General features: G+C 53.0%; 1 protein-coding gene across 2 annotated transcripts in view; it reads right to left on the minus strand.

The window, feature by feature from the left end:
• PKD1 (polycystin 1, transient receptor potential channel interacting) overlaps positions 1-26704 on the minus strand; it is an 87262-nt gene that overhangs the window by 14383 nt on the left and 46175 nt on the right. Inside the window, exons 11-30 of one of the 2 annotated variants that reach the window (XM_069869941.1) lie at positions 25610-26359; positions 24452-24583; positions 22704-22879; positions 21816-21949; positions 17692-21314; positions 16741-16887; positions 14560-14703; positions 13035-13314; positions 11399-11615; positions 10124-10274; positions 8998-9150; positions 6169-6313; positions 4802-5404; positions 4167-4323; positions 3347-3599; positions 2567-2762; positions 1606-1776; positions 1077-1220; positions 543-753; positions 251-377 (exon numbers count right to left, since the gene is read on the minus strand). In XM_069869941.1, coding sequence (XP_069726042.1) covers positions 251-377; positions 543-753; positions 1077-1220; positions 1606-1776; positions 2567-2762; positions 3347-3599; positions 4167-4323; positions 4802-5404; positions 6169-6313; positions 8998-9150; positions 10124-10274; positions 11399-11615; positions 13035-13314; positions 14560-14703; positions 16741-16887; positions 17692-21314; positions 21816-21949; positions 22704-22879; positions 24452-24583; positions 25610-26359 — 7914 coding nt within the window. The remainder of the gene's footprint in view (positions 1-250; positions 378-542; positions 754-1076; positions 1221-1605; positions 1777-2566; positions 2763-3346; positions 3600-4166; positions 4324-4801; positions 5405-6168; positions 6314-8997; positions 9151-10123; positions 10275-11398; positions 11616-13034; positions 13315-14559; positions 14704-16740; positions 16888-17691; positions 21315-21815; positions 21950-22703; positions 22880-24451; positions 24584-25609; positions 26360-26704) is intronic. The other variant, XM_069869942.1, reaches the window with a different exon arrangement.

The raw sequence follows: 26704 nt of genomic DNA on the forward strand, positions 1-26704 counted from the left end.
TCAAAACCTGCCCTTTTGTTCTCTATCTGGGCACTGTCGAGCTCCAAGCAGTGATCTCCTCAAGAAGGAGGCAGAGACTTGCTAAGGGCAAGGGCCTGGCCATGGTGCAGGGCAGCACAGAGGTACAGCTGGGACAGCAGAGACAGGCTGGAGGTGTGATGTACCACAAAGGGTGGAATCTGCCCTCAGATGAGCGAACCCGGTAGCATCGCACCCAGCTGGGCAGCCTGTGACTACTTCTCCTCATTACCTTGCTGCGAGCCATCCGGAAGAGAAATAAAATGACCAGGTAGAGAGGGTAGACCACCACACTGGACACTAGACCAACAGCCACTGTGTCCACATTCAGAGGGATGAGGTTGGAAACGGCTCCATTGCTGGAGAGAATCAAGAGAGATCAGAGATCGGTGTTAGCAGGAACACTCGGGGCTGCCAGACAAGCAAGGAGTGAGACAAAACTGCATAACCCGGCATTTCAGACATGCAGAGAAAGAAATGAGCATGGGGTGTGACTGGCCAGAGCACCAGGGGACACGGCTTACCTGAGGTGTACGTTTCCCACCACGCCGTACCACACAGCATTGGCACAGAGGAAGAGGAAGATGAGGAGGGAACAGCAGGTGGCTCTCTGGACACGGGTGAAGCGGCTGCGAGGTGGGCGGTCCCACATGGACAGCCAGACGTGCTTCTCAAAGAAACCTCGCTGCAACTCTGCTATGAAGATCCGGGAGAAGCTCCTCAGCTCTGTCTCACCTGAGCACAAAAAGAGAGGAGCTCAGGGCCAGCGGCACCACAGAGAGGATGTGGTCAGGCCTGCCACAGCCTCTCCGTGCAGACTGATATTCAAGGAGGTACCCCCACCGCATCTGCCTGGTCTCTCCTGCTGGGCTGGATCCTCACCATACCTTGTCCTCTCGGACAAAAGGACCCACTTGGCTGCACAAGGCATTGGTGCAGCGAGGATGAGCTAGTGTGCAGGCTCTGCAGTTTCTCTGCGCTCTCCTGCCAAGGGCCCTTCCTCAACACAACGAGAGCTGCCTCACTGCCCAGCCATCCCGGCCCCACTGAGCACTCACTGGCAGCGTAAACCTCCTTCTCCACCAAGCCATCGTTCTCTTCGCTCTCCACCGACAACCAGTCGTTCACCAGGAAGAAGTAGCTCTTGCTGCTCTGCAGGTCCCGGACTATGATGTGCTGCAGGTACCAAGACGGGCTGAGGCCTGAAAGTGAAGAGATGAAGAAATGTGAGGGCCACCCAAGAGCAGTGGGACAGCAGCCACCCTGTGGCTCTCTCTTCATCAGTGGCAATCGCACAGTCCCCATGAGAAAGGCTCAGCACAGCCAGGCCACCTTCTAAGCTGTAGGGCACCTACATCGTAAGTGACAAGAATTACATCTGACCTCTCTGCAGAGCTTCCTGTGATGGAGACTCCCTGTCCCCACCCAGAGATCTTCCCCAAGCCCATGGGTCACCATGGACTCCCACTGCGGTTGGTCCAGAACACCAGCCCTTGGACCTCTCTCCTGGTTCAGGCACTAGGCAGAGCAGACCCTGGCTCTGCCCCGGGATGTGCGGTGGCTCCCTCGGCCCCGCTCCCATCTCACCTTTGTTGTCGTGCCAGATGCGGATGCGCCAGATGCTGCCCAGACTCCGCTCCGTCGCAATCTGAAAGACGTCGAGGCTGTTGCGGTGGAAGGCGTTCTCTCCATCCAGGTGTCTGTGGCCACTTTTGTTGTCCACACCATACAGGGCGATCCCCACGTGGGCTGTGGTACCTGGCAGAGGTGATGGCGCTTGGTTAGGGAAGCCCACCCAAGAGGCAGCCGTTCCCCAGCCCAGCCTTCCTGCCAGTGACCTAGTACCAGATGCAATGGCCCTTCAGACGACCACCTGGAGACTGGGAAGGAAGGAATGTGCTCCAGAGCCCTCCTGCACCTCAGGACAGTGTTACATACAGCCTGGAGGGCAGCTGCTCACACTGGCCTGGTGCATGCGCCTTGGCACGCTCACGGTTCTCCTCTTTGGAGGGGACTGAACCTGACGCTCCTTGCCTTGCTAACACCCTACTGGGAGATGTTTGTTCTGGATGTTTTTTTGCACCAAGTAATTGAGAGACTGGTTTTCTTTGACTTCCCTCCGGTACCAGTTGCCAGATTCTCCCTAGTCCACATGCTCCACCTGGATGGTCCTTAGTGTGTCTTCAGGAGCAAGATGCTGCCAGTGACACCAGTGGTTACTCTAAGATCAGTGGGAGCATGTTTCTGGTAGTGACGGGATGGCACTCCACCTCCATCTGTGCTTACAACTTCCATATCTCAACTGTCCACATTTCCAAGTCTAGGATGATGTTTCTAGCAGCTACAAACCCAGCCCTGGCTCAGAAAGCCAAGCTTTCTGCCTTCGTGCTGCTGGGAAAGAGTCAAAAAACAAAGCCATGATTGCTGGAGGACAGCAAAATGGGCCATTGAAAGGGCCTCCAAGGCTTGGACGCTTCTGCAGGAGAGGGTCAGAACTGAGGAACAGTCACAGATGTCACCCTAGCACCCGAGCAGCCTAAAGGCTAACCTGATCCTCTGCCCCAGCCAGTTTTCACCAGGATCTCGTATTTGTACATCCCGTTCTTCCCGCAGAAGGGAATCACCCCCACTCGGTTGATGTCAATCATATCCAGTTTGTGCACAATCAGTGCAGCCACGGAGTAGGTCACGAAGCAGACGGCACAGGTCAGCAGAACGATGTAGTTGAGACCTGGGCCTGGAGCCTAAAAGAAAAGAAGGAGATTGAAAGGCACTCTCCCTCCCCAGGAGGAGCCCCCACTCCCCAGGAGCTGTGCTGCCTACTTCCTGGCTATGACCACCATTCAGACGCGATTCCATGTGCAAACAGAGACCGTGGAGTGCATGGAGCATCTGCAGCCACCGGCTGAAGCTGCTGTAGCAGCTGCCGAGAGCTCTCCACCTGCACTGACATCCCCCTAGCAGTGAGGAAGAGCTGAACGCCCCTGAAAGCTAGGGAGCAGCTGGAGGTGTCAGCTCATTGGGATAAAACAGCACTGGGTGACTGCTGGGAGGAGCACTTGGCACCTCCCTAAGAGGCGAACAAGCCAGGAGGTGTCCAGAGCAGAGAACAAAGCCATCTGCAAAGGTTTGGTCCAGCAGCAGCAACCAGGATTCGTGACCAGAGGACACAGCCCCTCTGCGAGCTGGGCCCATCTGCAGCTCCCAAAGGTGCTCATCAGCTGGGACCCAGCCTGAATGTGAGGCCAAGAAGACCCTGAGGCTTTCCTCTAGGGACAACAACGCTCGGTGTGGCGATGCCACACAACCTCTGCTTTCTTTTACTCACAGGAAAGATGAACTGGACAGAGTTTGGGGGCACAAACAGGCTGGCCCCAAAGGCAGTGAGGTGCTGGGTTAAGCACACAGCCTGGTCCGGCCTGGTCTCCTCCAGTGGGACGATGCCTTCCGTCTTCCACCGTTTCTCCTGCTCGCTGAAGTACTGGCACAGGGAGGTGTACAGCCCCAGCGTCACCTCCACTGGGGACCAGCTGAAATGGTTTGTGATGTTCAGGTAGTACTTCTGGATGGTATCATCAGTTCTGGAGAAGGGAAAGACAGCAAGGAGACATTATGAGCCCACTCACTGAAGGGACACAAGCCCCATTTGGATGATGTGTGTCCACAGAAAGGACCCTGCTGCAGGCACAGAGAAGCACACGAAGAGGAGGGAAAGGCCAGAGATGCAATTTGGAGTACTGTGTCCAGTTTTGGAATCCCCAACATAAGAAGGACATGGAACTGTTGGAACGGATCCAGAGGAGGCCCCAGAGATGATCTGAGGACTGAAGAACCTCTGCTATGAGGGAAGGCTGAGAGAGTTGGAGTTGCTCTAGAAGGGGAATCCTCCCTCACCTCGATCAGAAAGGTAAATCACAGAGCACTAAGGTGCTTTTACACCAGCAGCTGATGCCTGGGAAGAAGGGAGTGCCAGGGTAGAAGAGGTGCCAGTGCTGGGGTGCAGGAATGGCAGCATGGAGAGGAGCGCTGTGGACAGCTGGAACAGCCCTGCAGCCTGGCATAAGCCATGCCGAGGTCTTGAGCATCCCTCACATCCACCCACAGGACAGCCTTGGGGTGACAGGGATCACAAGGGAGGCCTCTCATACCTGGGTGAGGTAAAGAAGGTGTAGAGCTTGTGGTCACTTCCAGCCAGGGCGTCCAAGCTGATTTTCTTAGAGGCGGTGCAGTTGTGCTCATTGGGCTCTGGTTCGTGGTGGAGATAAGCCATGATGAAGGGTTCAGGCTCGCTCACAAGGTAGTGATCTGCAGGAAGGAGGAGACAAAACATAAATTGCTTTATAAATAGCGGAAGAGCTCGACCACAACCTGCCAGCACTGAATGTTCAGGAAGGAGTATCAGAAATGTCAGACGATGCTTTTCCAGACTGCACACTCTGAGTGCAGTTCAGAGGATCCCTGAGCAAGAGGCTTTGCAAGCCACTGGACCTGACCAATAGGGACAGGACAAACTCCCTGCAGTGCTAATGTGGCTCAACAGAAGGGCTGGAAAAGCAAAAGGCTCCTCGGTGCCAGAATCCACAAGCAAGGATTACAGAAGGCACTGGATAATGCCCATGAGAGCCAGAACCTCAACCATGCAGTGCAGAACTTGCTGGCTACAACTGACACCCCCTCCCACACCAGGTATTCCTTGACCCAGATGTCCTTTGCTGCAACTCCCAGCTCTCCTCTCCCACAGGAAGAAACAGCAAAGAGCAGAGAGTTAGATCAACTGCACTACCATTCAGGACTCTGTAAGTGAGCTGGAAGTGCAGTCCTGCTTCTCTGTTGTTGCTCTCCATAGTCACAATCAGATTCACAGATGTTCTTGCCTCGATGACTGCAGTACCAGCAGAGAGATTGTTGGTGTCTGTGTTGTTTGACACCATCACGGTGATGGCTTTCTCCGAGTCCAGGCTCCCGATGGGGATCTGCACCCCGTTGTGTGTCTGAAACTCCATGGAGGCCACCTTTGTGGACACGGTGTAGTTGCTGATGTAACCAAAAGGGAAAGGATTGGAGTCCACTTGGAACATGACTTGAATGACATCCGTCAGGTTGGAAAGGGTGGTGTTGAATGCCTGGGGGATGGAGAACTGGCAGTTCGGTGTGTTTTCATAGCACAGCAAGTTAAAGGGATCAGACCGCTTGCCTGTGGCCTTAATTTCTCCTCCCACCAGCTCAAGGGGTTCTTCATTCAGCACTCGGGACTTCATGAGGATGCGCATCAGGTTGGAAGACAGGTTATAGGCCTTGGGAGCCAGCAGCAAATTCTGGGAATCAGCGAGCAGCTCCTGGGGCTTAGATTCTTGGGACACCGTATTGACAAGGTGAATTAGGTCACCTGCAGGAGAGAAACAAAGGTGCAAACCGGGGAGGTAATGAACAGTCTAGGAAACTGCTGCAGTCTAGATAACACCCAACACCTTCTCAAAACAATCGTTCCTCACTGTAACTCTACACTGTGCACATGACCTTCCACACTGAAGTGCTCAGTAGCCCACAGCTAAAAATAGAGCTGTCAGCAATTCCTGCAGGCTCTTGGCTGATCCACACGGTTCGGTGGTGAACACTTAATCACAACAGGCTTTATTTTCCTCCCGTGGAGTGACTTAGAATGGGAAAATGGGAAGGAATGGATAAAGCAAACATGTCACTAAGTTTGTGCATGGTAACGCTCAGAAACAGAGAGTAAGGAGTGCAAAGACAGTGCCTCTGTTTCTTCCCAGGATAACCAGGTAGTTTTTTTGCAGTGTTCATGGGTGCCCCTGTGAAGTTGGGCACCTTCCTCAGCTTGCAGTAAGGCGAGCAGCTGAAAGCCATGGCTGTTACTAATTTGTTTATGAACAACTGTTGTATTCCAGTGTTCGCAGAGACAGCCACCAGAGCCAAGACACCCCTGGGAAAGTGCAGAGGGAAGGAAATGTTGAGGTGCCACACTCCAAATGTTTGAGGCAATTTTCCTAACAGCCTGTGAAGGCCAAACCCGTGATGGTGTAGAAGAAAGTTTCCCTCAGTCTACTTCTGCCCAGCACCAAGCGCAGGTAGACCTGCTCCCTCAGCAGTGCCTGGTGAGATGCCAGCTGCTCCTGCAGGAATAACACTCACCTGTAATGTTGAGGATGTTGTCGGCGATGCCAGTCGGTGTCACAGTGCCCTGGGTCATCTCCCCTTGCAGAATGGTCATCATGGTCTCCAGCTTGTTCAAGGTCCTTGTCAGGCAGGACTTGCAAACCAGCTCCTTGCTCACCACCTGCAACGGGAAACACAGTTTGATTCAGCAAGACAACACAGGGAAAGGTGAAGGCAGCTGTAGGCAAGTTGAGTTCACTCAGTCCTGCAGGGACCTCAGCACTTTTGTTCAAGCACCACTCGCACTCTGAAAGCCACCCCTGCTTGTTCCAACCCCAGGGAAGTGGCTGCAGAGACCATGGCTGCTCTGCTCACACTGAGAGATGTCAAGAGGTTGTTGGTGTCTCCCAGGCTCTTCCATCCATCTTCCCTGACAGTACAACCTGCCAGTGTGCAGGCAGGAGTGCTGGGAGTCTGAGGGAGGACACAGTAAGGTTGGAAAGAGCAAGGAAGGGCAGCATATTCATGTTCCATGGAGTTCACTTGTAAGGACCAAGCATGTCTCCTGCTGCTGCATCTCATGAGCACCCTGTGGGGCCAAACACTACTCCTGCAGAAACCCACCAGAAGCAGATAGATAGGATCTCTCCATCGACTCTCCTATCTTCAATGGAAGGAAAGTTTAGCCCTAAGTGAATCTATTTCACAGTGTCCAAACACTCCTGAAAGCTGTGGGAGGGATCTTGTCATTCAGGCATGATGGATGTCCCTCCCTCTACTCCCAGATGTGTCCAAGAAACAGAATGTTCTAGCCCTGGCCCGCAGCTCCCCGCACTCTCGAGGGCTAGATGGGAGGGACAGAGGCAACACATGGAAGCTGTTACCACAACCCCATTCCTAGCTCTTATTTATCTTTTTTTTTCTTTTAATCATCATAGGATTCAGACATGATTCACCATATGTTTCGGTGAAGAATCAAAACAGCATCTGCAGGTCGAGAACTTCTCCTTTTCTACTTTTATTTGAAAGCTGTAAGAGAATCTGGGTAATTCCGAGTCCACAAGGCACATTCAGGCATCAAGCAAGTGAGGAAGAAAAAGGGTTACAGGGAAGAACCCCCCAGGGAGCTCCTGCTTGGGAAGAGGCATCTGCTAAGAAGACTGAGACTCACATTTTCCCCTCCACGACAAATTCATTCTGGCTCTTCCTCTCCCCTGTAGGTAAAATCATAAAATACCAGCACTGGCTGGCACTTCTACAGGGAAGGAAACGTGTGAGCTCCACGCTGGTCTCAACCACTTGGGAAATTCTAGATTACTGTTTTTCTAAGCTTTTCATTCCAATCCAGAGCACAAACTAACCCCGAAACATCAGCTCTTCCTGTGGAACAAAAATCCTATTTCTAGACTTGAGCTTCCACAGTGAGATCAAGGTGTGTGGGAGAGAGAAACAAACCGACCCAGCATCAGAATGGGGTGTGCTGAATCCCAAAACCCTGGACAACGATGAACAGAAAGAAGGGGTTTTTGAGGTTTACAGACTTCGAAGCATAGAAAAGAGCAGCAGAACAAGGCCTCTGTGGGTGGGATGCAGAGGTCTGCCCATCACTTCAGTGACAGCCTCTTCCCACTGAGCGAGGGAGCTGACCTGGCCGAGGACGCAACACGCAGCCAAGGCCAGGGTACCCGATTCCTGCCCCAAAAGCAAAGATTTGGGAGGGCAGGGAGGAAGAGCACGTCGGAGCAGACTGGCTGACCACCAAACCCCGAGCACATTATGTAACTGGGCTCTCTTCCCTTTGCCCATCTGACAAAACACATAAAGCCACTCCTAAATCTACCAGGCAGCAGGAGTTTCAGGGAGCTGAAACTGTGAGCTGGCTGGGGAACAGAGTGCTTCCAGTCAGCAGCAAAGCAAAGCAGTGTTTCTAATCCTGTAGGGTCGAAAAAGGGCTGGAAGGAACCTCAGTCCTTGGCACCGTCACCTGGCTCAAGGTAGGTCCGGCTCTAAATTGCGTTACTCCTGATGTATCGAGCCATCATAGAATCATGGAATGGTTTGGGTTGGAAGGGACCTTAAAGCCCATTCCGTTCCACCACCCTGCCATGGGCAGGGACACCTCCCACTGGATCAGGGGCTCCAAGCTCCATCCAGCCTGGCCTTGAACCCCTCCAGGGGTGGAGCAGCCACAACTGCTCTGGGCAACCTGGGCCAGGGCCTCCCCACCTTCATCGTGAAGAACTTCTTTCTAATGTCTAATGTAAGTCTTCCCTCTTCCAATTTAAAGCCATTCCCTGTTGCCCAATCACTCCAGACCCTTGTAAAAAGTCCCTTCCCAGCATTCCTGGAGCGCCTTTCAGTACTGGAAGCTGCTCTAAGTTCTCCCTGGAGCCTTGTCTTCTGCAGGCTGAAAACCCCCAACTCTCTCAGCCTGCCCTTGTAGAGGAGGTGCTCCAGCCCTCCTCTGGACCTGTCCCAACAGTTCTCAGGGATTCTGAGACTCCCCAGCCATTTATCCCAGTGCTCCCCGAGTCCACCGAGGCCTCTACTCCAGCCCCGCCTGCACGTGAAGGAACCTACCTGCCAGCAAGCTGCCACACCAGCGCTGGTGCCAGAGAAGCAGCATGGAATGAATCACCTTATCCCATGCCTGCTAGATCACCAGCACAGTGAGGGGCAGGGCTGACAAGGCTTAGGACCTTGGCTTAGACCACAGAACCCTAATGATGTCAACAAGCAATACCTGACCTCCTTGCGTGGCACGGGTGTGGGAGAGAGGGAGACAGGGAAGTGGAACAGGGATTGAGGAGCATCTGAGCTGCACCTGGAAAAGCAGGAGGCTGGAGGTGGTGATGGGGAACATACCGTGCACTGCGCCAATGCAGCTGAGATCTGCTGGATATCATCAACTGTGTTCACATTCAGCGAGTTCAGAGTTTCTGTGATGTTGTTGCGAGTCCAGGTCCGGAGCTCAAATTCATTCCCAGTCTCAGTTTCCAGAAGCATGGACCGCTCGTACTGGGAGGGACAAAATCAGGTGGAGTGAGGAAATGTATCAGGTTGTTTCAGAGGACGATGAGCTGGGATGAAGTCACTTTGTCCCTGCCCTCGGTACCTCCCGGCCTGTGCTTTCCCCCAGAGGGTGACCTAATGAGCTGATTTTTCACCAGAACATCCTCCATTTCACTTGTTCTCTCCAAGCAATTATCCCAACAGCCTTACACTTGACAGCTACGCAATACAGCAGCGCGCAGCCCTTATCCAGCTAGGCACAGGTGCTGTGCTCAGGGGATCACCCTTGCTTGGCTTCCAGACGTGCAGGAGGCTCCTACTGGGAAGGAAAGCATGAGCAGAGACTGAAATTCCTGCTCTGCCTGTAGAGATGCACGTGGAGGGACTTGGCCCTGTGAAAGCAAATGCTGCCAGCAGGATGATGCTCCTGCACTGTGGGTTAAGAGCCTTGTATGCAGGCAGAAACTCTTTCTAGCTGTGCTGGCTCAGCAGTCAGAACAAGGAGATCTCCATAGCACCCAGAGCATCACCTGAGCAGCTCCAGGGAGTTTCCAGCCCTGCTGAGATGGAGCAGGGTGGCTCAGGGGAAGCACACAGGAGGTAGGGGAATCTGGGCTAAGACTTCCGTTTCTAAATTCAGTGTTTAGACTTGAGGTTGGCAGTAAAGAGGAGAAACTATCTGAATACAAGGTCAAAAAGCAAGCTGCGTGGGTGACACCCAAGCCACTGCCTTCTCCAGGACCTCTGTTTTATTTTGCAGCCACTCTGCTTTCTCTGGTCATTGTGTGCCTGGAGCTTGTTACTCTTTTTGATGCCTGAAAACAGCTCCCAGCTCTCAGCATGCACGAACACCGATTTACATGAAAAACTGCAGCATTACTCATTTCCCTTCATGGCTTTACAGAACCTGGCCAAAGAACATTAGAGGCAATTACAAGGCCTTCTGGAGGCACCTCCCAGGCAGAGCGTGCTGTTTTACCTCATTTAAGATGGTGATGAGGGCCAGAGAGTACTCGATGACCTGCTGAGGGTCCCCTTGTTTCACTAACCCCTGGAGCACGGTGTCAGTTTGATTGTAGAGCCAGTGGGAGAGGCTGGGGAAGCCCTCGGGTAAGCCGATCTCCATGGAGCTGCCAAGGGAGAGAGGAGTTTGGGTTACATGTGGACTCAACAGGGCTGGAGGAAGTGGGTAGAATCTGCCTCTTAGCTGGGAAGGAAGATGAAGGGGGAAGCAGGCATTTAAACAACAACATCAGCATTTATCCACGCCTGCCCTGGTGCCCAGTTTGCAGTAGGAAGACCCGGACCTGAGGTGTGACTCCTCACCACTCCAGCTTCGTGAAGCTGTTGGCGGAGGATGCACGTGGGTGCGTGAAACCCAGAGGAGAAAATCCGGGCTTAGTTTAATGGAGCAGAAAGAGCATTAAAAACAGGGTGGGAGGAGCTGCACTGCTTTTGGCCTTGTTCCCTGGGATGTGAGGAACAGCTGGCATGCAGATACTCCCCCGCAGGCACTGCAGGACCATGAGCTCCAGCCCACGAGGCCGGGACCACATGTACAGCGTGGGGAGCTGACATCAGCCCCGAGATGGAGCCGTCCTACAGCTGGGCAGGCAGCAGGGACCAGCTCGGGATGCTGCCCTAAGAACCATGGGCACTTGTCACCTGCACGGAGGACACAGGAAACCACAGGGTGTTTGCAGAAGAGATAACTGGACTTTCAGGGAGCTGGTCCTGCTGAGACTCGAGCTGCAATCCCTTCGACCCTGTTCAAATGGCTGTGCTCTCCACTTTGGCTACAGGAGACCTCCCTGACTCTCAGCAGTGACACCAGCCCACCTGCAGCACCAGAGCTTCGTGCTGGCAGCTCTCCTTCAAGGGTTCCTGATGCAGAGAAGGTGGTAGAGCACAGAGATGTTCTGAAAAAGTGACATCGTGCCTTCAAAGCAAGGGCACACCAGCAAATTAAGGAGGTGGTTGGGAAAGCAGTAACTTATGGGAAAGGCTCCCCTTGAGTGATGATCCACAATGAGTGGAATTCTCTGTATTGCAGTTGTTTCGAGCCTCCCCTCGACTTCCTGCCAACAGCCTCTTCCAGGAGGCAAACTGTTCACCCAGGATCTGCCAAGCCCCTCAGAACAGGGACCCGGTGGCCAATCCATAAGACAGCAATTTATAGAATCACAGGACCACTAAGGTTGGAGAAGACCTCTAAGCTGACGTGCAAGCCCAGCCTGCAAGCAGTGGTCCTCACCAGTTAACAGCCACCACGGTGGCTCCCAGCGGGTCCTGAACGAGGACTGCCACCGACACCAGGAAGCCGCTCTCGTGAAAGCCCGGGGGCAGGAAGGCGCTGTGCTCAGCGCGGCTGCCCTTGTAGACGCAGAATTCATGGTAGTGCCCTGCCCGGAGGCGAGATGCCAGGAGGATGTACACCAGTGGGCCCTCCGCGTCCTCCGTGTCGCGCCAGCCTGCAAAACAAACCCAACACGGGGGTCTGACGGGGCTGAAGCCACCATCACGACACCCAGCCCATCCTCCAGAGCCCTCAGCACAGCCTCTCCCCTTTCTGCTGTCCCTGGGAAGCGGTCACTCGGCACTGGTGGAGGGACAGGTTGTCTCCACAGTGAGGACAGACCAGCAACTCCACCAGGCTGGAGGGACGTCTTCAGGATCTGCAATGTAAAGCCCTGACATTCTGCATTTTCCTGACATGCAGGCGTTTCTGCCAAAGTGTTTGGGTCCTGTACTGTTTAAAGGGATATGTGAAGAGTTCAGGAGCAAAATAAATATGGAATAACCCTTCCGGAGCCAGGAACAGCACTGAGCCGAGGCCACGGCTCCTGTATGAGCCCTGCAAAGCCTGATGTTAGACAGAGGCTCAGCCCTCAGGCAGCTCAACGTGACTGGTCTAGGATAAAACCTGCACAAAGGTTTCCTTGGAGCTCCCAGGAATTACGGGGGAATTAGAGGGAGCTGCACAGCTGGGAAATTCCCTGTGCGGTTGCCAGTGAGCACCAGTGAAGGTGCTGGCTCTGCCAGGATTGCTGTGCAGGACAGCGACCAGAGGGTCCGTATCCTGCTTATTGCACTTCAGCTTGAGAACAATCGCCAAGAGCTAAAATTCCCACCACACCGAAGAGGCTCTGATTTCATAACTGTCCTGGGTAGGTCAAAATGTACCAAAGTGAGAACCATACCAGGCCAACCCCACTTTCTGCTCCTCCCCCAGCTGAAGCTGGGCTTCAGGACCAGCCCTGCCAGACCCAGCAGGATTCATCACCTCCTCCGCAGCGTGGCTTCCCAGCATCAGTGCACAGACAGCATTAATATCCAACACTAATCGTGTGGGGAAATATGGTTTTCAGAGGCACTTATTCCTTGGCCCAAGGCTACAGAACGTCAGCCAGGCCACTTTCCCAAAGCTAGACTCATTGTTGCTGTCTCTGCAGCTGGTCAAGAAGGTAACTGCTGACAGGAATATCAAGCCCACATGGCAGAGGAGGCCACGCTGCTTTGTCTTTTGACTCTTCTCACATTTTTGTGACTCAGTTTTGGGCACCTATCTTCTTTTTCCTGCAAGTGCTGTCCTGGCCTGGATATCACCATTCAACAACATGCATTAAGACTGTAAAAAGTGCCCATAAGCTACCATGAGTTTGAGAGCTCCATAATTTCAGCACCCAACATTGCTCACGGTCCAAGTTCTGGGGATCAGAAATGGGAGGATCCACTTCTGAACTCAGCCCTGGCCACCAGTGTTCTAGGTTAGGAGCTTGGGGGAAAGAAAACCTCTGCGGGAAGAAGGGTGGCTGGTAACACGGTGGTCGTGAGGAACCTCAGCAGGGAGGGCCGGCAGCAGCCCAGTGCCGCTGTCTGCACGCTCTCACCTGCACACTCAAAGTGCACCTTGGCCATCAGGGCCCTGAGGGGTCCTCTGGGAGAGAGGCGGCAGGAACCTCCTACGGGCGGCTGGTTGGGGAGCAGATCGATGGAGGCGAATCCCTCCTCGCCTGTGGTCAGGTCTGTGATGTGAAGGGTAAAAGTGTACCCCTCGCCGTCCTTCAGCGCCCCTTGCCTCAGGACCAGGTTCATCCCCGTGTCGCCCGTGGAGGTGGTTTTCTTGTCCAGGATGAGAGATTTGTTTTTAAAGCTGTGCGCTGCCCATCTCTGTAGAGACGAAGAAAAGAAAGACAGGAGAGGTTTTGTTTAAATCCAAAGTTATGTCCTTAAAATGTTTTCAGATCGAGCCTTTTATAAAAAGCAACAGATTTCCAGTGGGAGCGCCTGCCAAATTTGCAGTTGATAATTCAGCTTTCGTCTTGTGTGCTACAGCAACAAGAACTGGAACCTTCCCAAAATGTCTGGTGGGAATATTTCCACTGTGAGATCTGCTTTAGTCTCTGGGATTACATCACCCTCTGAAAGAATATTTCATAATACAGACTAAACGCAGGAAGTGAATTAAGCACTGGTGGAGTCTCCATGGGTTACCATGTTTTATGTTCAAGCTGAACGCGTCCCGGATGGTTACTGTTAATAGCACAAATGTACAATTGTGATAACAAGAGGAACAGGGACGTAGCCAGACGGAAAATGCCATGTAAGTACATGCTGGGATCAATACGGACTGGATCTCCCACAGACTTCCACTCCTGAGACCTGCTTCATCCACAGGTCGCAGAGATGCTGCGAGGTGGAATCCGTAATTGGAGGTGGGCATGAGGGACTTGGGGAATCAGAAGAGACTGAACAATGTCTGCTTGAGCCACCAGGATAATGGGTAAAATCCCAATCAGCAGGGAGAAGAAAACGCTTCAGAGACTTCTCATAAGACAAGAAGTGGCTGTTGCTTGAAAAGAGCTGCTTGCTCATAGGTTTGGCTTGAAAACAACCCAGTAGGTGGAGACACTGATGGAGGACTGACAGCCACATGTCCCACAGTCTGCAGGTACAACCCAGGGCAAAGGAAAGCTCTGGATGTCTCACAGGGCATCCAGTGCTTGCAGGGCATCCAGTGCTTACAGGGCACGAGGAACAATCCTTCACAGGCTCTCCTGGCCTCCTTCACACTGCCACGACACGGCACGGCACACAGGAGCCCTGAGCCCCTCCAGGCAAGGGCTGTGCGGGGGCCTGTTTGAAACTCGTGACTCCGCAAGCCAGCCCTGCAGCCAGTTCCAGCCACTGTGACAAAGAGACCAGAACAAGCCAGCCTTCTTTCATGCCCTCAACCAGACCCAGCCTGCACTGCATTTATGGTCAGAGATCGTTTCCCCTCCTTGTCTCTACAGCAGTTCAGGTCCAAGACTTGAGTTCTCCCTCAGCTCCTTCCACCCTGCCCTCTCTGACTCTCCCCTCCTCCCTGAAATCTACCAAAGGTGAAGCAAAGCCCGATGCTGCTGATGATTTTACCCCAAGCTTGGAGTCGTTGTGACAATTCTGGCAGGTGCCCTCCAGGTAGACGTAGGAGCTCTTGCTCACTTCATAGACAGACTGAGCCTTGCAGGAAACGCACTCCAGGGACACGATCGGGACTCCCCCCCTCTTGATGAGCACCTGGGAACACAACAGCCTCCGTCAGAAGATCTGAGACAAAAATACAGACATCTAACAGGTACACAGAGATCCCAGCACCCGGTGCTGCGAGGGGAAACTGCCCTGCACCAGCCCAGCCTGCGCCAAGGGCACAGCAGAAAGGAATTCCCAAAGGTTTTCAGGTCAGACCTAGGCTTCATCACTTCTCTTACGCTTGCCAGGGTGAGTTCTCCTGTCACTGATTTTCAGGAGCCCTTATCGTTTCCAATACCCCCCACTGCTCTGAGAGACGGGAATGATGACAAAAATAGCCAGAAAACACAGGTCCCACTGAGCATCAAAGGCATTTCATCCTGCACCCTGGAAGAACCACCTTTTCCAGGGAGTGGCACGTTGTTCCAGGCTTTTAGCTAGAATCTAAGCTGGACATCTTAAAACATCTGCCACACCTCCCTGGCAAAGCAAGCAGGGAGAGGAGAGGAGTGCTCTAGAAGCACCGGTGGCTCAGACACAACAGCAATTGAGCTCTGACCCCTGCATTATGTCTAAATTCCTTTAACCTCCCAGGAAACAGGGCCGTCCAGCCTCTGACAGAGCCCTCTGCCCTGGCACAAAGAATAATGTGAATTCAAAGACAGAGAGTAATGAAGACATTGTTTAACATGGCAGATTTTTAAAAGGAGATAAACACTCCCCAGCACTAAGCCAGAGCGCTTCGAAGCTTCATTCATTCCTACAGCATTTGCAAACTCCCTGCGACACTGGAATCCTTGTTTTGCACTCAGGCATGGAAACCAGATAGTACGGAATGTCCTTGAAAGACTATCAATTCCATTTTTTTTCTCTTTTTATCCTCCAGCTTTGGTTTAAAACCCAGGCTGTAAGAGTTTCCACTTTCAGACTAACTACATCTCTAATTGCCAAACGCACCATGATGAATGTTTCTGACAGAAACCATAACTGCTGTCAGGCTGCAGATGCATTCAGCATCGGGCTAATTCGACATAAAAAAACAAGCACTTTAACAAATCCTCCCTTAAAAACATTCAGAAACAGAGAAGAGCGGGACTGTTGACAGAAGAATTAAGTACCAGCCCTTGGGAAGCTGCCTCTGGGCAAAAATCAGAGGAGAACCTAGTGCTGTGACATATGAAGAGCCCGGGAGTGCACGTGGTGGTGGACGAGCAACCGACTACGGGCTCCTTTGCTGTGTTCCTGTGGGCGACCTGCGGCTGCAGACGTTCAGTCCCAGGAACGATGGGCAGCACCGCTCAGGGCTGGGTCACCAATGCAGAGAGGGACTAATGTGAGGTCTGAAGGAAGGAAAAACTAAAAGGACTTGGCAAGACCAGCAAAAAGCGCTGCACAAGGCAGCACAGGATGAACAAATCACAGAAAAGAGAAGGCTCCAGGGAGACCTTAGAGCAGCTTCCAATACTTGAAGGGGCTACAAGAAAGGTGGGGAGCGGCTTTTTACAAGGGCATGGAGTGACAGGATGAGGGGGGATGGCTTTAAATTGGAAGGGGGAAGATTTAGATTAGACATCAGGAAGAAATTCTTCATGATGAAGGTGGGGAGGCCCTGGCCCAGGCTGCCCAGAGCAGCGGTGGCTGCCCCATCCCTGGAGAGTTCAAGGCCAGGTTGGATGGGGCTTGGAGCCCCTGATCCAGTGGGAGGTGTCCCTGCCCATGGCAGGGGGTGGAACTGGATGGGCTTTTAAGTCCCTTCTAACCCAAACCGTTCTATGATTCTATAAAAAGTGTTTGTTCCTGCCAACAACCTGGATGAGGCTGGTTATGGAGCCCCAGTGATGCCCTGAAATCTGCTTCCCCTGCATTCCCCTGCTGGCTGGTGCAGGTAGGGAGTGACTGAACTGGCACCGGCTCTCAGATTGTCCAGGGTGCAGCCTGGGGAGTCGCCTGTGGCCGGGCACGATCCCGTGCCTGCAGCGCTCCCTGCTAGAAGCCTCCCTAGGAGAAGGGCCAGGGAGCCCGGACGTGCTGCACCCAGGAACCGGCATGCTGGAACAGAGTGCAAGCATTGTCTGTGGTACGTACGGTTTGGTTTGTCGCCTCGGGACTCATCCCCTCCTTGCTGACGGTGAGATCGAACGTATACTCCACATCTGCTTCTAATACAGCTTTGGAAATTGTGACAATTCCTTCCTTGGCACTGAAATTCAGAGAGCACCCTGCAGCCGAGCTCTGCTTGCAAGGAGAAAAGAACTTTCAAACCCTCCTTGGTACGGGTGCACATCGGGTTAGTCCACAGCCAAAACATTCAGGTCCACACAAAGCCACTGCTACAGATCTTACTGCACAATGCCACCACGGGGGTGGGCGACACAGGGGGCACAATACTGCACATTATCCTACTCTTCAGGTCAGTAAGCAGTACTTGGAATGCTCCTGTATTTCATCTGAGCTTCACATTCTTATTTTGTGGCAATTAAGTCTTCATTAAATAGCTTATAAAAATTGCCAAATGCAAAAAGCTCACATTAAACTCAACAGTTTAATCCCCACACTCTCCCCATTTCCCCCAAGAAAAATATGACTTCTTACACACAAAAGAAGCCCACATTCAATCAAAAACTGCTCTGGAGGTGGCTCTCCCGTGAGAATGTGAAGGGCAGCTCTGCCTCACCCTTCTGTCACTGCAGGGTCAACCATTACAGCGTGTGAGGACCGTGACCTGCTGTGACCATGACTTGTGGTCACTGGGCCTCTCCAAGGTCTAACTTTAGCCCTTGCTGGAATTAACAGGCATTTCATTGTTAATGGGAGAGGGACCAGAGCCCTCAGCCCCCTGGGCTACAACTGGCAGTGCTGCAATTCCTTCAGGTTATGGAAGCAGCTTCACCAAAGCTGTGAAGCAGCTTTGCAAAGCTCCTTCTGGAGCAGCTTTGTTAAAGACGCTCACAAAAGCTCCCTTCAGCCCCATTTCAACTCAGACACATTTGTAGTGGAGCTTTGATCCCCCCTCTGGCTGTGCAAAACTGCACTTACCTTGGAGGAGAACGTGCAAGACCAATCGTATAACAACGGCGTCTGTTCACCATCATCCAAGTTGGGGTCATAGGACTTCCCCCCATCCAAGATTAAGTCCTGAGTGTTGGACCATACGCGGTATGACCCCCCATCAATGATCGGGACCAGCTTGCTTGGTATTACAGTTACATTGGCAAAGATGCTTTTGGACAGTGGGGTATCTCCAAAGGAGACAATGAAGACGAAGCAATAATTCCCAACTTCCAGGGCAAGCTTTGGTACGACTAGCTGGGGCCTGTTCACATCAACGTTCGGCAGACGGATCCTGCTAGAGTCATCCAAGTTCATGCAGCTGGGTGCTCGGTAGATCTCCCATAGGTGCTCTGTCTGGTACTTGATGCATCCTCGGAGGTCAATCTGCGCCTCTAAGTAGTTCCTCTGGGACCGCTTCATGACTACTTGAGGGGGCAAGGCCAGTTCCACCTCTGGCTCCTCACACTCCAGGACTCTGACAGTGATAGTGATGTGGGCTATGAAGAAGCTGATGAGATTGGTGGCGTTCACCTCCACCAGGTAATCCCCAGGGCTCGAGTAAGAATAGTTGGCCACTGCAACCCTGGTCATTTGAGTGGAAGAGCCATCCCCAAAAGTCCACAAGAACTCAACACTCCTGCTACTGGGCACCACCACTGCTTCAAATAGTGCTGTCCTGTTGACAAAGGCATTGGAGGCCATGAGGGAGACTTGGACTATCGGGTCTTGTACCTGAATGGTTCTAGTGATGTCGACACCTCCCAAGTCATTGAAGGCACGGAGGTGAATCTCGAGCAGCCCTGCAGCTTCTGGAGTGTAGGAAACACTCTCTCCTGCCATAGTAACCACGGATCGACCTCGCTCTTTCCACAGGGAGAACTGCCAGGAGAATGACACACGGGAGCCACTTCCCACCTGGGCACTGAAAGTCTTCTCTGTGCCTGTGGCCATGCCTTCCTCGCAACAGTTCAGGAGCCTGACATTGCGGATGGCCTCCAGGACAGAGATGAGCACCTGGGCATGTGCGATGCTGATTTGGTTCTGCACAGTGACGGTCACCAGGTAATCACCACTCTTGGTGAACTCGTGCGTGTACTTGGACCCGTTGAGCACCACGGAGTAGTCCCCACTTATGCTCACCAAGTAACTCACAGAGGTACCCGACGACATCCTGATGACAAAGGTGACCTGTTGCCCCGGCTCCACCACCTTCTTGCTGACAAGAACTTCTAGACCTTGAATCCTGTCCAGCACCGAGATGTTCCTGCTGGCCAGAGCCCAGCTGATGTCATTTGATGCATTCAGATAGACTGTATAAAACCCTGCTATGGGGAATGTGACTGCCACGGACTGGCCAGCCAATGTGCCATTTGGCACCTCCCACAGCCACGTCACTTCAGTCCCTTTCTGCAGCTCCCCCTCAAAGACTACAGTGGAGCCTGATGAGACATACCTACAGTCCAGTTCCGCAGTCCCTATACTCAGCCCCTCGATGACCTCCTCTACGCAGATATAAACTGATGCATTGGTTGAATCCAGCTTGTTTTCTGCTCCAATGATGACTTCTGTCATTCCAGGGCTTGGGAAAGAGTGTATAATGAAGGGTTCAAAGGTAACAGGAGAGAAGCCATCTTCTAGATACCACACATATGTAACACCAGTGCCGCTGGTTAGGGTTGTGCTTATGTTAACAGAGGCATTAATAGCAACTGGGTTGGGGAAAGCATATGGCTTTAGGAGACCAATGCTTTCAATGAACTCCAGCGTCCTGTTAGCAGTTGCGAAGCCCAGCATATTAGTGGCTTTCAGATAGACAGTGTAGTTTCCAGCTTCTAGGACGCTCAAGGAGAAAATTTTCCCAGCAAAGGTCTGCACAGCATGGCCATCCCTTTGGGCTACCCAGCTGTAAGAGATGTTTGTCCCCTCTCTCACCACTGCCTGCAAATGGAGTGTTTTGTTAGTTGGGAAATAGAAGTCCTCCACCAGGTCACTGCTGGCCACCTGTAGGCCCTCAATCTGCTCCAGGACGTAGACATAGATGCTGTCCTGCAATGAGCTGATCTGATTTTCTGCAGTCACAATGACATTGAATGTGCCCACGGACCGGAAAGTGTAGGAAATTGTGGAGGAGCCTTGGATAGGAGTGCAGCGGTCACAGAGGATCCACGAGTAGCGGGTGGCACTGCCACCTAAAAGCGTGGCTACAAAACTCACCGAACCATTTAATGGCACCACTGTCCGGCTGGCGTTGATGGTGAGCCCGTGGAGCCGTCGTTTCACCGTGACGTCGATGACGGTCTCATTAAAGCTCACATCATTGCGGCCCATCACACTAATGGTGTAACGGCCCGTGGTGTTGTAGGAGTGGGTTGCGGTTTGCCCAGGCCAGGTAGTGCCATCTCCAAAGTCCCACCAGTAACTCACTTTGGTTCCATTCATGCTGGCAGAGAACAGGTAGATCTGATTCAGCTCCAAAACGCTTGTCCCATTCGATTCAATCTTTGCTACCCCAACTGGTTCCTGGACTTCCACAAACGCTGTGTCATTGTTGAAAGAGACATTGTTGGAGACAGTCACCGTGACCAGGAAGATCCCAGTGTTCCTGTAGGTGTAGGTCACTTCAGTCCCACTCGATCTCATGGAATCATTGTTGCCGAAATCCCAGTGGTAGCGGTATTGGTAGAGCGGCACAGCACTGACCTGGAAGCTGCTCTCCTCACCAAGCCTCACAAACTGCTTGGCAGGGAGAAGGGTAACGTTGAGGATCTCTGGCTCCACACAGACGCTGGTGAAGTAGTGAGCCTTGTTAAACCTGCTTGAGAGAGTGAGAGAGAGGGGAAACGTCCCGCTCCAGGTGAAGTTGTGCCTCACCACAGGGTCCCCTCTGATGGTGACATTGGACGAGCCATCTCCAAAAGTCCAGTCAAAGACGTATTCATCGGGATTCCCCGTCACATATGCAGTGAGCTGCACATCTGGGTGCTCGAGGATACAGGAAGTAGGCTCGATTTTGAGTACTTCCAGGACAAATATCCGAATAGGCACAGCCTGGGAGACAGAGTTCACAGGATTCACAGCTGTCACGTTCACAGTGCAGTTGATGTCCTTGGTGTACACGTGTTCTACCACTGGCACCTGGCTCCTCAGCACCGTCCCGTCCCCCATGTCGAATATCCAGGTGATACTGTCCCCCGTCTGCACGGAAGCATTGAGGGTCACAGACGCTCTCAGCTCTGCCGCCTCATCTGCAGAAACACGAAGCCCAGTTATCTCCTCAAACGCTTGGTAGCACTCAACTGTCTCCACGCTGCTTATGGTGTTGTTCGCTGTCACAGTGACATTGAACACCCCTCTTCGGGGGTAGCTGTACGTCACCGTAGACTGGGTCCCTGTCAACAGCGAGGACCCATCTCCAAAGTCCCAGGTATACACGACGCCGTAAGGAGACGGCAGAGGAGTGGCTCTGAAGGTGACCGGATGGTTCACAACTAAAACATCCTCCTCTACTTCCACCTTCACATCAATCAGGTAACTGTGGATGTGCACTGGGGTCAAGTGGGTGAGGTTCTCAAACTGGTTTGAGACCAGAACCTCCAGAGTGTATTCACCTGTGTAGGAAAAGAGCAGAAAAAGACCATTTGTGAGGAAATGCCCATGCAGCAGTGACGGGGGGACTGCAGGGAGATGCTCTGCTCCTGCACCGTGCATGCCCTGGGCTCCCCTCCTCCAGTCCAGGACAAGCAGGAGTTGCAGCTGGGCCATGCAGATGAGGACTAAACATCGAGAAAAAGCCAGGCTGATGGGTACAGAGAATTCCTTTGTGTTAACGAACCAGCCCCCCTTCCCGCTGCCTGCAGCAACGCTCCCTACCCCACTCCCATCAGCACAGAGCTCTTGCCTGTCTGCTGGGACTGCCCCAAAATGGGGCTGTGTGGTGGATCTGCATCTTACAGCGTGGACAAACTCCTAGGAATGGAGTTACACAGGACAGGAATGGCTGGAGACCCCAGGAATGAGGTAGTGACTTCCAAGCCATTTTTTAATTGGAAGGTGCCCTGCAACAAAAATGCTGGAGCCCCCTCTTCCCCAGAGAAGCATCCTGAGCGTACCTGCATCTTGATAGACGTGTGAAACATTGTGCTCAATCACAACCTCATGGACGCTGGGATCAGGAACAAGGAATGACTTGTTGTAGGGTGGTTTGAACAGGTATGTCTCCTGGACACCATCTCCAAAATCCCACCTGGAGAAACATGCAAACCATGTTACGCTGCACTGCAGGAGAAACCCCAGGGGAGCCCTTGCCTGGCCAAGGGCCATCAGGCTCAGGGCTGGGCTTTCCAGAAAGAGCATAGGAAGCATAACACCATGGATCAAAGCAGTAGCTGTGCCCAGTCCTGCAGAACTGTCGCTGTGGGAGGAGAACAGCACTGGTAAGAAGAGGAGGAACCCAATAGTAAAGCAACGTTGCAATCCTTTAAAATAAAAGCATTTCAGCCTCAACTACAGGTCCCAGAAGGCTCCAGGGAGACCTTTTAGTGGCATCCCAGTATCTGAAGGGGACTACAAGAAAGCTGGGGAGGGACTTTATACAAGGCCATGGAGTGATAGGATGAGGGGGAATGGCTTTAAATTGAAGGGGGAAGATTTAGATTAGAAATGTTTTCCTGTGAGGGTGAGGAGGCCCTGGCCCAGGTTGCCCAGAGAAGCCGTGGCTGCCCCATCCCTGGAGGTGTTCAAGGCCAGGTTGGATGGGTCTTTGAGCAACCTGATCTGGGGGGGTGCCCCTGCTCATTGCAGAGGGTGGAACTGGATGGACTTTGAGGTCCCTTCCAACCCAAATCATTCAATGACTGTGTGATTTCAAATGAACCAGAGAGGAGCTGAGAAAGGGGCCGTCTGACATCAGCTGGCCCTTGGAAGAGAAACCGTGCAGGCAAGGCTGGTAAGCTACACGCATTAAGATCCCAAGTTTGGGCAACTTGCAAAGGACTCACAGGAACAAAGCATCCACAGCTGAATCAACCTGCACCCTGGCTGTAAGCTCCACGGTGCTGTTCTGAGGGAGGACCGGCAGGACACCCAATACAGTCAGGTTCTTCATCTTGTTCATCATCTCCACCGTGACATTGTAATTGACCGTAAAGTTACTGATGTGGTTGGAGGCGGTGAGCTGGGAAGGACAGGGGGACAAAGAATGCATTTGGGATCACCTCGCCGTGCTGCCCTCTCCCAGGAGCGGGGCTTCCCTGTGCTGAGGATGTCCCACCAGGCAGGCGAGCAGGTTAGGTCAGAGAGGAGTAGCCTGTGGGACGGGGAGGCAGGGGCAACAGCCTGAACAGCACTGGAAGGCAGCATAGACTGGAAGGTCACCTACCTCTTGCTGGAACCACCACACCTCTACCATGAAGGTCAGTCCAAAGAAGGACTGCTTCTTCAGCAAGAGGACAAGAAGAGCTTCTCATCCTGAGACTCCTTTGGCTCTGGACTTGCCAGTTACTCTCTTGCCTGCTTCAATGTGCCCCGCACGCTGTCTCCAGCTGCTGAGCCCAGGCACCTGCTGCCACTAAAGGGACATCAGCCACCCAAGTTTCCTTAGGACAGTGGCAGATGGGTGGCTCCAAGCAGACAGTGAGGATGGGAGAGACTCATAAAACCAAACACCCCAAGTGCAACTCCAGCACCCTGGGTGTAGCGGGCCCAGAAAAAGAGCAAAGTTGGGCAGAGGAGGGAGAGGGAGAATGAATGAACAAGAGACTGAAGAGACGTGACAGGAGTGGAGAAGGATCCTCAAGATCATCTAGGCATGTAACACTGACATGGCAGCTAAAGACGAAGCACCTTGGCACCTCCTCATCTGCTGGAAAGCTGAGCTGCTGACAGACAGGATCCTTCAAACCCAGCTGAACAGAGACCTCCGACCCCAACAGACAGAAGAAGTTTGTCTAGGCTTCTGTGGATGTGTTAGGCTGAGCCCAGTGGACCCCAGACTAATGCCACTTTGTCACTCCGTAGGTAATAGCAACCCAGGCTGGTCTGCACAGCGTGTCACCCAGCAAATTAGCATTACATAGCTCAGCGCTGCACCACGCATGGTGCTAGCAAGCGCCAGGGCTGGTGTCTCTTGTAGCTGCCCTGCAAATGGATCAGGCAGCTTGAAGCCATACCAGGACTCTGCAGGGCATGATACAGAAAGACGTTCTAGCCAGAGAGGAACTCCTGCCCCACAACAGGTAACTCCCTCTGCTCCGTCCTTAGGGGGTCATGACACACCCTACTGTTCTGCAGCAGTAGAGAAAGAAGAGGACAGAGACCAGAAGAGCTTGTGGCAGAAGCTCTGCCCTGCCTATGAAAGCCATATTTGCATCCTGCCTCTGCCTCCTTCAGAATCCACACCTCCCACTCACTAAAGCAGCAGTCAGCACCCAGCAGTGGGGCTCCCTGCCTCGTTGTTGCTGGGGGGGGAGTAAGGACAGAGGCTCCATGAACAGAAAGAGCATGAAGAAAAGGAGAAAGCAAAGGCAAGGAAGACAGAGAAGCCAAAGGGAACAAAGGAAGAAACTTCCTATTTGCATTTGCAAAAGCAGCTCAATGAGAAACAGCAGAGGAGTTTGTTAGGAGCGCAGTGAAAACCTCCTCAACTCAGCTCTGCCTTCTCCTCTTCCTGCTGCTTTTCCTGCTTAGTTTGTGGGATGAAATGGAAACCCAAGATTAAAACGGTATCATGGGAAAGGCCTTGGCTTACCGAAAGCTTGTACACAGCTGGGCTTTGGTAGATAACGTTGAAGACAACATTGTAAAAAGTGAAAGATGGCTTATCATCAACTGTCCATCGGAAAGTCACATCTGACCCCGCTTCCATCACAGGGACGTAGCTCTGAAAGGCAGGAGGACATTTTACCCCAGTGCAAGAGCAAAGCATGCACAGTGCTTCCCAGATCTCCAGCTGAACCGGAGAGGGAGCAGAGCCAGCCTGGGAGGCCTCACACACCTGAGGAGAGCGCTCTCAGAGAGCGACACAGAGGTGCAAGATCACCTGTGGCTTTATGGCTGGTAGAGAAATAGCAACCCTGACTCCATCAACGAGAACAGACCTGGGAGCAGGACCCACATCACCTGCTCCCACACCCTAGCGCTCGGCCCTTGTGACCAGGTCTCTTTCTTGCTGGCTAAAACACTTCCTGGTATCTGGAGCCTGCGAGCTGAGTCTCTGACCTTCGTCCATCAATGATGCCTGACCCAAAGGGTAAAATATTCAACCTGCACAGGCCAGCGTGGGCTCCCTCCTCACTCCTACAGAGCCTCCTGAGCAGATGTAGCAGCCAGGAAGGGTAAAGCCAACAGGCACTGCAGGCACAGTGTTCCGATGCAAGCAGCCAGACAGCATTTCACAGATACTGGTGGGCTGTTACTGAACAGGTTCCCAGGGCTTGGCTGGAGCTCGGGAGACAGGGGCTGTGAGAAAAAGAGATCGCAAACACCAGGAACTCCAAAACTTTGAGGCATGGATGAAACATTTTTACAGCTTCAGCTAACTGATGTAAGGATTTAGTAGAGCAAACCTAACTGCCTTGCCAAGGCAAAAGAAGGTAAATAGTGGCCTTTCAGAACGTCTGCAGTTTTCCATAGAACTGGAAAGCCAGTATTGCGCTTGCAGGAGGTGCTGCCTTACCTCTGAGGGAATTAAAGCGACGCACGGCTGGGCTGCCTTCCTGCTAGAGAGCAGCAGTGCTCTGTGCCACACACCTGTGCCTGCACGGCCTGGGAGCCAACGCTCAGCAGCAAGCGGTGCCACCCCTGCCCAGCACAGAGCCAAGCCCTAGCCTTCGTGAGCCAAACCCACCCTGTTAGCGGTAAAGGCAAACATGCTGCCGATGGATGAAAAGCAGCAGCGATCACTCACCACTCGTGTATTTAGCAGGACTCTGCTCTCAGGGTCAGGGGTGGCCCGCAGCCCGCGGATGGGTTCCTCCACTTTCACATTGATGGTGATGTTCTGGGAGCTCACGGCGTTCTCCACGACAAGGACGTGGGTGCTCGCCCCCTCCCTGAGCCCGCTCAGGCTGACTGCGGCAAACCAGGTGTCATTGGTCTCCCTGGCGCAGTCGGCCACCAGAGGTGTGACCGCCGCTGGGCACGACCCTTGGAAGGGGAAGGAGCGGTTGTCCTCCAGCCAGCTCGCTGTGGCGTTCACCCCCGAGGAGAGCTTGACGACCAGGGTGGTGTGGTTGGTTGGCAGATAGACCCTGCTGCCCTGAGGAGCTGGGTGGATGACACGCAGGCCCGAAACCCTGGAAACCACCTGGAAACTACAGGACAGATTGGCGCTGAAGACTCCGTTGTCCACGTTTGCTTGGACCGTGTAGCGGCCTGGATTCTCCAGCCCTGCGTTGTCGGGGCTGATCACCGGGACCAGCTGCTCCTTGGCATAGCGAACTCGGAGATAGCAAACGGTGTCGTTTATCCAGGTGGCATTGATGACGCTGTCAGACAGGCCAAGTGCCCACTCAGAAGAGTTTGTGCTGAAGATTTTGGTTCTGTAAGGGGACGTGGTACTCGGCTGGCACTGGAGGAGTAAGCCCACACCTGCATTGTGCTCGATACTGAAGATGTCCTTGGCCTTGACAAAGATGTTTTCTTTTCTGAATGGGACCTGCAGAGAGAGGAGATATTTTTGGATTAATGCCTCAACTTACTCAGCACCCAATTCTTGCCTGGGCAAGACAGTCGGATTTACTGCCTAGTGGGAACCAACAGAAAAGCTGATCCAAACACAGCTTAGGGAGTCATTTCACCCCTTTGCTCTCTAGGCTGCTCTGAACCAAATGTGCTAACATGGAAGCCAGCTTTATGCTCTGTTTCCACCCTGTAAGTGCAATGGGAATAACCCAGGACACCAACTGTGCTACTGCAACAAGGAGTCTGTGGCTTAGAGCAGGGAAGATATGGTGGCACGTGGGACATTGGGCAAGTCATTTCATGTGGATGGACCAGTATC

Source organism: Phaenicophaeus curvirostris, chromosome 16 (genome assembly GCF_032191515.1).
Source record: "Phaenicophaeus curvirostris isolate KB17595 chromosome 16, BPBGC_Pcur_1.0, whole genome shotgun sequence".
Taxonomy (NCBI): domain Eukaryota; kingdom Metazoa; phylum Chordata; class Aves; order Cuculiformes; family Cuculidae; genus Phaenicophaeus; species Phaenicophaeus curvirostris.